This window comes from Brassica napus, chromosome C3 (genome assembly GCF_020379485.1).
Source record: "Brassica napus cultivar Da-Ae chromosome C3, Da-Ae, whole genome shotgun sequence".
In the NCBI taxonomy this organism is placed as follows: domain Eukaryota; kingdom Viridiplantae; phylum Streptophyta; class Magnoliopsida; order Brassicales; family Brassicaceae; genus Brassica; species Brassica napus.
In genome coordinates, this window is record NC_063446.1 from 1,559,722 (window position 1) to 1,572,847 (window position 13,126).

The 13,126-nt window shown below is 39.4% G+C and overlaps 2 protein-coding genes and 1 long non-coding RNA gene across 8 annotated transcripts; 2 read left to right on the plus strand and 1 right to left on the minus strand.

The window, feature by feature from the left end:
* The first annotated feature begins 1,491 nt into the window (after positions 1 to 1,491).
* Positions 1,492 to 5,237, plus strand: LOC106426379. 5 transcript variants are annotated; one of them, XR_007321057.1, is made up of 10 exons: positions 1,500 to 1,890; positions 1,970 to 2,088; positions 2,164 to 2,506; positions 2,661 to 2,993; positions 3,099 to 3,320; positions 3,428 to 3,867; positions 3,941 to 4,101; positions 4,181 to 4,459; positions 4,548 to 4,629; positions 4,774 to 5,237. It is a non-coding gene; the product is annotated as an uncharacterized LOC106426379 (long non-coding RNA). The 5 variants fall into 5 exon arrangements; XR_001285295.3 differs by having other exon boundaries at positions 1,501 to 1,890; positions 1,970 to 2,506; positions 3,428 to 3,732; positions 3,806 to 3,867; XR_007321058.1 differs by having other exon boundaries at positions 1,492 to 1,890; positions 1,970 to 2,506; positions 2,661 to 3,042; positions 3,127 to 3,320.
* A 126-nt stretch (positions 5,238 to 5,363) lies between these two features.
* Positions 5,364 to 11,849, plus strand: LOC125584047. 2 transcript variants are annotated; one of them, XM_048751837.1, is made up of 2 exons: positions 5,364 to 6,010; positions 6,128 to 11,849. In XM_048751837.1, exon 2 carries the CDS (start codon positions 8,986 to 8,988, stop codon positions 10,930 to 10,932), a length of 1,947 nt encoding a protein of 648 aa, XP_048607794.1. In that variant the 5' UTR covers positions 5,364 to 6,010; positions 6,128 to 8,985; the 3' UTR covers positions 10,933 to 11,849. The 2 variants fall into 2 exon arrangements, with proteins under 2 accessions (XP_048607794.1, XP_048607795.1); XM_048751838.1 differs by having other exon boundaries at positions 6,131 to 11,849.
* On the minus strand, positions 5,607 to 7,244 carry LOC106426332 (serine/arginine repetitive matrix protein 1-like). Its single transcript, XM_013867060.1, has 2 exons — positions 6,421 to 7,244; positions 5,607 to 6,321 (listed from the first exon to the last, which is right to left on the minus strand). The coding sequence occupies exons 1-2, from the start codon at positions 7,242 to 7,244 to the stop codon at positions 5,607 to 5,609; spliced, it is 1,539 nt and encodes a 512-aa protein (XP_013722514.1).
* Positions 11,850 to 13,126: the final 1,277 nt, after the last annotated feature.

Sequence of the window (13,126 nt, forward strand, 5' to 3'; positions counted from 1 at the left end):
CATAGAAAACCATTTGATCCCGCACATGAATTGTCGGCCCGTATCCAGAGCCACAAGCCACGGGCCTACGAGGCTTTGGCGACCTACCAGGTTTAATTTGCAAGAAATCGAACGCTACTCTACCAAAAGTTTAATCTAATAATTAAATAGAAATAAAACTAAAAAGGCGCGCACACACACATATATGTTGAGTACATATCCAATCTTAGTGAATCTTTTGAATACATGTTGAGACACCGAAAAGGTGGACCATATCCAATCTTCTCACTGTAGCCTTCATTTTTGAAAGGACGGGCAAGCCAATTTGCCTACATTTTACCTAACAAAATTATGACAAACGATTTTTATTAATAACTTTCGGAGGAAATACAATTGGATAATGTGTGTGCAAGTCACTTTGGGTATCTAAAAATGATGGAGTGTCTTATCTTCGTCCTTTAATTAGCACTACAACTAGTAAATCTTGTAGAAGTCCTTTTTGATCCACTTGGTCACTTTGTTTGTACAAAAGTGTCGAGACTATACTTGATCTAATATCTTGTTCTTTGTTGATGCTTACCAGTGACCTATACAATATGTGATGTTGGATTCGCCATACGGGAAGCACCATTTTTGAACGAAAGTGATTTTAGAAAAAAAATTAAGTCATCCGTATCAAGTCTTTTATCATGAACTTTACCAAAAAAATATTAATATTTAATTAGATTTTTTTTTTAAGTTTGAGAAATTCATGTCAAAGTCTCTAATTGAGATTTTTAATTAAAATATTATTACTACACTATACTCGATAGATTTCTAATGCAGATGCTCTTATAAGAGGCCACAAACTGTCTTTTCGTTGACTTCTTACCCATCAGTGATTTCTGAAATTAGTGTGGTTACTGGTTAGTGACATCGATGGACATTTTCCTTATGCGTACAGTATTGTAATATGCACTAATAATAATATCATACATGGTAATTTGAATTACTGATCCATCACTTTATAATCAAACTATATATATATGTTTAACTGCATTACCTACTACCATTAACGGTGACTACAGTGATATTACATATACGTAGACATGTATTACAAAAATAACATTGTCCATATTTCCATAACGGTACCGATTAAAGAAGTTTTTTCCCATTTAATTGATTTATTTATTATTACCGGAGTAAAAAATCAGTATGCAGTGGTTAATTTGTATTTTGTATTTCGTATTATGACGATGTTCAGAGACCAAATAGATAGTTTTCAACAAAAAAGTTTAAAGATATCATATAGATATGGCCTCCGTGTTACAAGTTCGGATATAGCATTTTCACAATAGTGCTGAGATATTCATAGGCTACATATCCCACTAATTTAGGGCTTCGTTTATTTATTTAGTGTATTACTATTGTTTAGGCCCAAGTTAAGATTAGTTCCGCCCTTATCTTCAATGGATTTCTAATGGTCAGCAGTCAGCATTACGAAAACAAATAAATCGATACCAAACAATATATAGGTAAATATGATTTATATTTTAATTTTTAATACATTTATATACTATTAATTATTTGATTTGTTTTTTATTTTTTGTCAAACGGAAAACTTCATTAACTCGAAATCAATGTGGTTGGTACAGATACGCATCAAGCGCTTGCTTGGCTAGTCCATCTTCCAATACAAAGTTAATGCGACTACGAAAAATAAAGCGAGCAAGCTCCATAGAGTTTGAGAAAGAGATAACATCGGAGACGATTCCGTGAAGATCGGAGAAATTTGATTCGCCTTCAACCGCTGCTATCAGTTGAGAAGAATCAGATTCGAAGATCACTTTCGTCAATCCTAGGGCTCATGCATGTTCCATGGCTTCTCTCAGTGCTAATCCCTCTGCCACAAGAGAAGAAATCACGAAAGAGGTTGGTTTACTATGAGATAAAATTATCTCTCCATTTGCACGGTAAAAGCTCCACGCTAAACCGGCTGTTGAAATTCCAGGTCGCCAGGCTGCGTCAGATCTGCATATGATTGCATCATAGTTTTCGATCTGCGGAGCGGTGCGTTGGGGTTGCGTTCTTATGTCGTTGCTTTGAGCCGTTTGTCATTCCCTTGCGCTAGTAAGAGCTTTGAGTAATGTGTTTTGCCCCGAGAAGATTCGATTTTGAAAGATTTTTTGATTCCTTGCGAGCCAGATTATCCAAGCGGCAAGATGTGTGGAGTTGATACCTGTTGGAGGAAGTGGTTTGGTCTGCATAGCAAACTGGATCCCCTCTTGGACATTTAAAATCTGATCTGTGTCGAGGTTTGAGGCAAAGGGGGCATCTTTCCAGACCTCCTTAGCGAAGGGGCAATGGAAGAAGAGATGTTTAATAGATTCATCCTCATCGCAGAATGTGCATTTTGCGGAGGGGATGATTTGTCTAGCGTGTAACCTTGCGTTGACTGGAATGGCTTCATGCTTCATCTTCCACAAGAACATTTTGAGCTTAGGAGGGATCGCCAACTTCCAGACATCTCGCATCCAACTGGGGTTAGGTATGATCAGCAGCCCCTCTTGTCGCCTTTTTTCTTCTAAAGCAGTGTAGTAGCCTGTTTTAGTGGAGTAAATGCCTGAGGTTTTCTTGAGCCAGATCCTCTTATCTTTTGCGCCTCTTATGCTCGGTTTGATGGTGAGAATTTTTTCTTCTAGGTGGGGGAGGAGCTGTCGGATTATTCCTGCGTCCCAATCTCTTTCGTTGGGGAGGAGGAGGGAAGCTACCTTTATAAAGGCAGAGTCACTTGAGGAGGGGGGGGGGGGGCAATGGGTGCTTCCCATTCTGAAGTAGAGAGCCAGAGCTCATTCCAGACATTGATGTCTTCGCCATTGCCTATTGCCCATCCGACATGATCTTTGATTAAGTCTCTTCCTATCAATATGCCTCGCCATCCATGAGAGCAAGAAGTCGGGGCTGAAATCTGGAGGAAATCTGCATCAGGGAAGTATTTTCCACGCAGTACCCGAGCAAGGAGACATTCCGGTGAGGTTAGAATCTTCCAGCTAAGCTTTGCTAGCATTGCGTCGTTGAAACATTGTATGTCTCTGAGTCCCAGCCCACCATCATTCTTCAATTTGGTCATTGTTTGCCAGGATATCCAAGCCATTTTCCTCTCATCAGGTTTAGAGTCCCAGTAGAAGCGGGTTAAGGCGGATTGGATTCTTTTACAGAGAGAGATGGGAAGCTTGAAGCAACTCATTGAGTGATTGGGCATAGCAGATAGAACGCTTTTGAGAAGGGTTAGTTTTCCAGCGACAGAGAGTTGTCTTGTGGACCAGCCAATGGCTCTCTGACGAATTCGGTCCACAATAGCGGTAAAGATATCTCTTTTCCTTCTGCCAAAATGCTCAGGCAAGCCTAGATATTTTCCAATGCCCCCCTCATTTGAGATTGATAGAGCTCCCTTTACTCTGTCTTTCAGTGTTTGAAGAGCTTTGCTGGAGAAGGTGATAGCGGATTTGGCTTGGTTTATACGCTGGCATGAGGCTTGCTCGTAGAGGAGTAGGATGTTTTGGAGTGTCGCAATGCTCTGGGTATTAGTTCTACAGAAGAAGAGTGTGTCATCAGCGAAGAGGAGGTGATTCACTCTAGGGCTTTGCTGCGAGACTCTGATGCCCTAGAGCTTTCCATCTCGCTCGGCTTGTTGACATAAACCGGAGAGGACTTCAGTGCAGAGGATGAAGATGTAGGGTGAAAGCGGGTCACCTTGCCTAATTCCCCTCTCAGGTAAAACTTTCCCTCTAACTGATCCATTGATGAGATATGAATAGGAAACAGTTGTGATGCATTGCATGAGCAGTAGGAATAGGTGGTGACAGAAGCCAAGCTTGACCAGCACTGCTCTGATAAAGTCCCATTCGAGTATGTCAAACGCTTTACTCATGTCCGTTTTTACTGCCATCGAGCATTGTTTTGAGGCTGTCGATGTTTTTAGAAATTGTAGGGCTTCATGGGAAATTAGGACATTATCAGCTATAGCTCTTCCCTTTACAAAAGCCGATTGGTTCTCAGAAATGAGTCCATGTAAGATAGGTTGGAGGCGCATAGAGAGCAGTTTCGAGATTATTTTATAGTAGACGTTGCAAAGCGCAATTGGTCTGTAATCCAAAACTGTCTTAGCACTTGAAGTTTTTGGAATTAATCTTACATGGGTTTCATTGATGTTTCTTGGCAGGACACCAGTGGAGAGAAGAGTTGGATCTCAGATACAATCTCTTTTCTAACGGTGGACCAGTTGGAGTGAAAAAAAGTGGCTGAGAAGCCATCTGGTCCAGGGGCCTTATCGGGGTGAATTGCCATGAGGGCTGTAAAGATCTCCTCAGAAGAGGGAAGTTTTGTGAGATGGTCATTTGCTTGGTTTGTTACCTTCGCCGAGATAGCCGCATTAACGATGTGTTCTCGGTCACCTCTAACGGATTTGAAAAGACTTTCATAGTATTGGACCACACAATTGGTAATGTCGTCATCTTTGAAAAACACAAGACCTGCTCCGTTCTCCATAACGGTCATGGTGTTGATAGCTTGTCTTCCTTTTGTAACAGCGTGGAAGAAGCCGGAGTTTTTATCACCGAGACTCAACCAAAGGTTTCTGCTGCGCTGTTTCCAGAAAGCTTCTTCATTAAGGTATGCGTTTGTAAGGTCTTTATTAATCTTGGAGATTAGGTCACTGTTGTTGTTGGGGTTTACCATGGCTGCTTCCAGATCCTCCTTATGTTTTTCGATGGCTTTTCTGCTGTTGAGGTGCTGATTCTTACACCACTTAATCAGGGCTTTTCTCACATGGATGATTCTTGATTCCACTGCTTCTGATGGAGAGGAAGTCCATGTCTCCTTTATCAGCTCTTTGACTTCATGGTTGTTCTTTAAGCGTCTGTCAAATCTAAAGATGCCTTTGGATTTTCTTTTGGTGGCATCAAAACAGGTGACAACGGGCTTATGATCTGAGCCTGCAAACTTTAGATACTCGCTTCGGGCCGCAAAAAAGGTGTCAAACCAGTGGCTATTTGCAAGGGCTCTATCAAGCCGGCAGCGGACAACTTGATCACCTCTGACTCCTCTCCAGGATAGATAATCACCGGATTGTGGTAGGTCAAATAGATCACAGGCTGAAAAGAAGGATCTGAAGTCGACAAAAGAGCCCTCAGGCCTTATGACGCCACCTGACTTCTCTTGGTTGCCAATAATGTCATTAAAATCACCTGTAAGGAACCAAGGAGAATCCCTGACAGTAGAGAGGCACGTTAGCTCTTCCCATAGTTTCCTTCTTTTCAGATTATCTGTATCCCCATAGATGAAGGTAGCAAAGAACTCTTTATTCTCATATGAGATTTTGACATCTATGTAGTTCTTGCAGACGGTGGTAACTGAGAGGTCGACTGCAGCTTTCCAGAATAAAGCAAGGCCTCCGCTGCCATGTCCTTCAAGGGGGACCAGTAGATGATTAGGGTAATCAACCGAATTCAGTTTACGGAGGACAAAGTCATTGGGATTCTTTGTTTCCGAGAGGAACAAGATGTCTGGAGATATGTCCTTGCGCATCTCCTTTAGTCGCTGGACTGTCAGGGGGTTCCCCAACCCTTGACAGTTCCAGCTTATCACTTTTAAGGAATTGGAGGTGGTGGTGCGCGAAAATCCACTGATCGTCGGGCCACCGGGGGAATAATATTACATGAGGGTCTCATGCTTGCAGATGCAGAGGCGTCTTGATATTTTTGAGCTGGCTTTGGGGCTCGGGCAGAGGGGGTTCGTCTTTTAGGTGAGCCTTTTGATAGTGTCACCCTCCGTTTCTTTGTGATGGTTCCGGCTGCTCCCAATGCTAGAGTAGATTGATTTTTGCTTCCGGGTGGACGCCCAAGCCTTTTTTTCATTGAGGGGCCTGTAGTAGTTACCGGCTCTCCTGTTTCCTGAGGTGGGGGTTGAAGTCTTTCAAGCACCGGAGGCCTTGTGGCTGGGGGAGGAGATGGGCCAAGTCTTGCTAGTGCTGAAAGTCTGGAATCCGAGGGAGGTGAGATAACAATGCTTTTTTTGTTTAGATTAGACAGAGCCAAATTGATAGCTGATTGTTCAAATTCTCCCTGTTCCTCTGCTAACCGGCATCTTTCCTTCCTTGCTGCGCTTTCAGTAGGATCAGCGCAGTTGGAGTATTGTATCATGACTTCCCTGAGCTCCTCCTGTGCCTCCTGAAGAGCTCCTGGTGGGATAAAATGAGGGCTTCTAGGAGTTTCAGGCTGTTGTACTGTGTGGGGAGATGCATGTCTTTCATTTGCTCTTCCAGAAGATACGTGCGATGAGGCTCTAGGGGGTGGAGGCAGACGCCTGCCAGAGTCCACCCATTGAGGTTGTTGCCTGGAGATGTGCCTTGTCGTAGGGTGAGATTAGGATGTTCTATCGCTGTGATGATATGAGTAGCTTCGCCTCAAATCTCTATTCATTAAGACATCTCGAAGATCAGAGCGTTGAGAGTGATATGAGTTCCTGCTAGATTCTCGCTGACTAGGTGGGGTAGGAAGGTTTCTGGTTCTGTCTCTTGGACGAGAAGCCGAAATGTTGATATTTGAAGACGCCCTGGGAAGAGTTGCGTTTTGAGGACAGTCTTCTTTCTCATGAGTCAGTAAGTGACATAGTGAGCAGTGTTTCTCTAGTTTTTCATAGAGAAGTGACGCTTCGACCTCATCCCCATTTGAAAATTCCAGAGTTGTGTTAAAGATGAGGGGGAAGAGACCATTTATTTGAGCTCGGAGCCTGGCTTTAGTTGGAGTGATCTCCCAGGTGTCAAAGATACCCAAATCTTTTCCGATACTGTGAAGGATGGCTTCATTCCAGAGGTGAACCGGTACGCCATGGACTTGGATCCAAAAGGGTATATTGGATGGAAAACTGGGGGAGATAGAGGGTTCCCATTTTTCGATGATAATCATCCAGTGAGCAAAGTGGTAAGGCCTATTATCAAGGACCTTCTGGAGGTCTTCCTGGGTTTTGAAGAGGAAATGGAATTTTCCTTTACCTAGATCTGCTCCTTCGCGTCTTGTGGAGCACTTCCAGTGGTCAGATAGAAAAAGGATGAGAGACCACATTCGCTGGACTTTGGGGTTGGTGACTCTGCCAATGAGTGTTAACTCGTGTCTTCGCATGAGTTCGGAGTTATCGAATGCAGGGACCTGTACTCTTCCTCTTCTGGGAGGGGATTCATGGCGTTGGATGCCTTTCCCTTTTTCTGCAGCTGATAAGCGTCGTGACATAGTGGAAGAAAAACCACAGGGTTCTTTGCAGGGTAAGAGTTTAGGAGGAGTACAAAGGAGTTCTCTGTCCGTAGACAGGAAGGTTACTAGAAAGCAGACTTTAGAAGTGAGCAGGGGGGTTCATCTGAGTAGTGGACCGTTCCATAAGGGGAGGAGGGCTTACCGGTGAGTGGAGACGGCCCCGTCGACCGGAGTCGAGGGTGAGAACCCGGGGAATTTTAGGCCAGTGAAGTGTATTGACTGGGGGGTAAAGATAGAAGAGGAAACAATTTGAATCTAGAGGGGTGAAAGTCAGAGGTAAAAAACTAGAAAGGTGATAAGTCTGAGCTGAGACCGCGGGAGAAAATGTTGCAGGGAAAAGAGGTCAGCGGTTAAAAACCGTTCTCAGAAAGAGTGCCTGAGAGCGTTTTTCACCGAAATTTCTTGGTTGTCTTGTTAATTATTTGATTTGTTTAAAGTCAATTTTTCTTGCTGACAAAAAAAGCAAACTTTTTTTATATCCGTACATCCGTACCGCCTATCCGTACCTGCTAATAATAGTCGAAACGTAAAAGATTTGATATCCTTAAATGCGTGATAGTAGATGAAAGAAACTTAAATAAGACCATTTTTGATGTACACATATACACACGAGTGCCAAATATTATTTTAATTGGATTTCTTTCCTTTTCAAAGAATATTAGATTAAGCTAATGATATAGTAAAACAAGGTATGATGGTGGAAGCCATTAGAACATCTACAGTGGAAATTTAATCTAAATATTAATTACTTAATTAAAATTTAATGTTTAAATAAATTTTGAATCATTTATAGGCATACATGTATCAAAATAATTTCTTATGAATATCTCAAAGTATTTTACTTGGGAAACTCTTCTGATTTTCTTTTATTTTCTATTTTCCTTATTTTTATTGAAAAATACCTATAACTATCTAGCAATAATATAATTATACAAAAGGAACATCCACTACTTTAATGTCATAAAATCTTAATTATCCTTTGCTTGTTGCTGAATCTGCAAAAAAAGGCGGAGGGTTAAAAATCTGCATTTTTATATTCTACCAACCCACAGTTTTGTTAGAATGAGAATTATATCAATGAAACTTCAAATAAGAAACAAGTGCATATAAGCTTGTCTGATCTATGAAAATTTAAAATAATGACTTACTTTTATCTATTTGTAAGTTATATTTTAAGGGTTTTAATTTAAACAAAAAAACATAGTGTAGTTTTTCTGAAAACTATGGATTAAAACCACTATCTCACAAATAAGAAGAAACATACGTGTTCTTTGGTAAAAATCAATTCGTGGAGAAGCATACGTGTTGGTAAATAAAATGGGAGTAATCATACTTCCTTAGTTCCTTCAGTACTAAAACAGTAAGAACAAAACAACTGGAGAATTCATACCCTAGTCCACACTCCACACGGGCTCCGATCTTAGGATGAAGCTCCTCATCCTAAACTATTCACACTATGAATATCCGCTATGAGATGATCAATATCTAACTCATGTCATCATGTGACCTTTTACCACTTCCCCCAAATGCTTGAAACTTTACCATTTCATACATGTTCAAAAGAAAGACCATCTCTTGATCACAGAGATGAAAACATAATAAGAAGATTGAAACTTTTAAAAATCGATCTGACCTCGCCGTCTGAATCGCCGGAAGGTCCGAGCTTTTCTCATCCCTGGCGTCTCCTCCTTGTCTTTCTTTCCCCTTGACTCACTCCGCCATGGTTTCGAACGGTACCTTGGCGTCTCCATCGAGTCAAAGCGACAAGCTTCAAGATCCTCCGCCTATGGCCTTAGATTCTTCTTCAGCTCCACTGGGGGTGGAACTTCCGATTCTTCGTGGCTGTGACACTGACATCGTTGCTCCTCCTTGTACTGAAGCTCAGGCCTCTCAAATCATCTCAGCTTCTCATCTACCAACTGTAGAAGCAAACGTAACATCCGGTTCTACCACGAGTAACCAGTTTGTGCCTTCATTGGGTTCATGGGAAAAGCCACTCATCTTTGTGCCACCTACTACCCCTTCTGTTCCATCCACTCCAACGGAATTTGATAAAGCACTTGTAGGAAATCAACTTGCTTCTCTTTGGCCAATCCTTAATGACGGAATCGTGAACAAGCAAGACAAGAACAAGCATCCTAATCGTTCCTTACAGGTTCCATTAGAGAAGCTGCCACTTCCAGAGCTTAAAGCCGATGGATCTCTCCGTTTCCCGTGGGCTGCAAGGTTGGGTCCCCAGTCACGCAATCTTTTCCGGGCAACATCACCTACCTATCGCCTTGATGGCACCCCTGAGGTAACAATACCTTCAAAAGTCCTTAGGTTAGGACCTGAGAACAAGGATGAATATCTCATTGGGAAATTTCATAGATGTTCTTTACCCCCGGGTGGACTTGTTCATGCTGTGGTCAATAAAATTTGGGGAAGAAGCTGCAAAATTTCTTGCAAGAAGATTAGTGATTCATCCTATATGTTTCATATCCCACACCAATCTACTCGTCAGTGGATTATACAAAGGGGAGTTTGGCATATTGATGACTGTCTGCTCTTTGTGTTGCCGTGGACACCTGAGGGCTCATTCAAAATTCCAGAAGTTTCAACTCTTCCGGTATGGGTGACTTTGAAGGATATTCCTGACTGCTGCTACTCTAGACTAGGAATTAGTCATATTGCATCTGGTCTTGGAGAGCCTATATTAACACAAAAACCTCGGCTTGATCCTACTAACTTGGGGGAAACAAAAGTATTGGTGGAAATGGAATTGGATAAGGACTTTCCAAAGCTTATAGCCCTTGATGATAAACAAGGTAACATCTTTCTAGTTAAAGTTGAATATACTTGGATCCCTTCCACATGTGATAGGTGTGGGTGTTTAGGCCACAAATCTAAAAGATGCCTTCAGCCTCCTAAGACTCCAGAGGATAAAACCTTATCATCAAATTCAGTGGCTTCTAGTGTTGATGTACCCGTGGTGGATATTGACATCATTCTTCACCAAAATGAGAGTGCTGTCCCATCTCCCTCACCGTCTACTCAAAAGGTAGTCACTGAGCAAGAAAGTCTTCCTGCTACTAACTTGGCGTGCGAGGTTCCAAAGATATGTAACCAATTCAGTGCACTGGATGTGCTTCCTGTCAGTTCTGAATCGGAAGAAACAATCACTGAAAAAGCTGCTACAAACTCAGGTTTGGGTTTGGCTCAAGATCAAGAAACACCATTTGTTGCACCTAATGTTTCTACGGAAAGCCCAGGAAACAATGTAGCTGCACACAATTCTATCTTATCCACAAGGATTCAACAAGGTATTCAAACTACCCCGCCAAGCTTGATCACTTCTACACCCACATTAGCAGATTTTCAGTCTGCCCAAGCTGCAACACCTTCTATGGAATCTTCTCCATCAACAAAACTTATCAACAATGAGGATCAAAACACCTATGTTGTTGATCCCTCAACCACAACATCTGATGTTCATGTATTCGAGAGTCCTTCTCGTTTTTCAGCGCTAGGTGATGTGGATGGAGCCGAGAATGAGTCACTGAGCTCGCTTGGCTTGACAAGGGGTGGGAGAGAGACTAGACCTCCTATCAAGTTCCAAGATTTGGAATGGAAGACAGTACAAGGACGAGGAAAGCATGGCCGGCGTGGTCGTGGTTCTAAGCACTAGCTATTGTCTACTATTTCATCATGGGTTTTCTAGTTTCTCCCTAAGTTGTTTCATAGGGATGAGATGTTATCTATCATGATATGTTCATGCAAGTTTTATCTCGCTATAGGGTTTCATCATCCTATCTTGTAAACTTTTAATGTTTTTTAAATTTGAAAGCCTTTTTATCAAAAAAAAAAAGATTGAAACTTTACCAATATCTTAGTAAAAAAAAGATTGTTCATTATCCTTCTAGAGAACAATTCTAGACTATCCTACTTTCTCCGATTATTTCATACGTTACAAAACATTCCGGACCAATGAGAAACCTCAGAAACTTATAAACATATGTACCTTTCATCCCGAACAATCAAAATTGATTTAAAAAACAAAACTAATCCTATAATGTTTAGGATAATTAATTTTCCCTTAATCGTTTTCGCCTTCTTGCTCTCAAATGTCGCATTAACCAAAAAATGTTCAACATCCACTGTTAGAGCTGATATTTTTCTGAACGGTAGTTGATTAACGCTGATTGTTATTAGTATTAACCATATTAATTCATTACTTAAGTTTTTCCTGATTATTAAACCAATGTCAACGTACTTTAGTTTTGCCATAACTGGAAACCCATTAACTTTTTTTTTTTTGAAGAAAGGCTTAACCCATTAACTTTTTACATGCTCATTTCTCTTTCTAATTTCAAACCACTTTTTGTTTTCCTTAATTGATTAACTACAAAGTACTGGAGCCTATTGGAATACATTAGCAGTCATTGTCTTGCATGCAACTAACCTTTTCACTTTCTGTTGCATATGTGTTATATTCGATTCTTCATTAATTGTAAGTGTTTCCTTAACGGACACTTTTTCACGTACGTCTATACAAAACGGACGATAGTTTTGACAATTAGATGTTAAGAAAAACTGACAAGATTTTGACTTTTGATTAAAGGCGAAAAGAAGCAGACATCCCTAACAAATATTAAATAATTATTACTAATGTAATATTCTAAACGAAACTTTCATTTTAATAGAACAGAGCAGTAAGTATTTTATACAAATAAGCAAAAATATAAACTAATAAATAAACTGTATATAATTTTGAAATAAATGGTTAAAAGGTGATAATATTATAAAAATAAAATAAAAATTTATGATAATATTAAATATTATAAACAAAATATATGATAAGGCCCATTATTTTTCAATTTATTGGTCAAAATTAATTATCTATTTTATATTACTTTAATCAGTATGATTATTTAATAACAATAAATATAATTTCAAACTAAATTATAAAATATACAAAATTTCTCTAATAATTTATCAAATACATTAAAATAGTTTTAAATTTGATTTTTAAATATGTTAAGATATAAGCGATGATAGCTATAGATGATACGATCACTATTGTTTTATTTATATTTAGTATTGTAGTTTTACTTAATACTATAACGACAAAATTATTGTTAAAATCGTTATATAATATATCAAAACTGTTCACAAATTCTAAATTGACTTTGAATATCAAAGTAACGATCTTGTATGATTTTACTATTTTATTATTTTTTAGAGATCAAGACATTTAAAGTTAAATATAATATTTATAACACATCAACGGGTTTGACACACATAATTCTCATGTTATATGATCATTTTTTTTCTTTGAGCAAGTTATATGATAAATTATAGTAGCTGAATTTGGTATATATATATATATATATTATTTCAGTTTAATATTTTTAATACATTAATCAATTGATTTCTTCATTTCGTAATACAATTTTGTTTTATAAATCAGAACTGTGATGACAATCAGGCAATTGATTTGTAAATATGAAATTATAAGAGCACCCACAATGATGAGATACTCATTATCATGAATATCCCTAATGAGTACAATATTAAGAGAATTAGTTTCATTCTAATAAAAATTAAATTTTTGACAAAAACTAAGACTAATCAATTATGAAAATGGTAAGCAAGTTCTACCAAAATTTTGTAGAGTCTCTAGCTAAAGAATCAGTCTCTCTTTCTGTCTCTTCTTATTATTTTTTCAATATTTTAATATCTTAGTGGAAAAATCTTATAGCAGATGCCCTAAGACTTTTGGTATTGTACGAGTCAACATGAGAGTATCACCATGACTGCTTCTTCCACCAGATATCATGAAGCGCTTTAGAGTCATGGTTTCAAAATTCCTCATTTGTATT

Bases quoted from the DNA above. Each gene is read 5' to 3' on its own strand.
- LOC106426332 (XM_013867060.1), bottom strand. From the start codon at position 7,244: ATGTCACGACGCTTATCAGCTGCAGAAAAAGGGAAAGGCATCCAACGC. The intron at 6,322-6,420 runs GCGAAGCTACTC...GGACTCTGGCAG, and splicing joins TTAATGAATAGAGATTTGAG to GCGTCTGCCTCCACCCCCTA.
- LOC125584047 (XM_048751837.1), top strand. From the start codon at position 8,986: ATGGTTTCGAACGGTACCTTGGCGTCTCCATCGAGTCAAAGCGACAAG.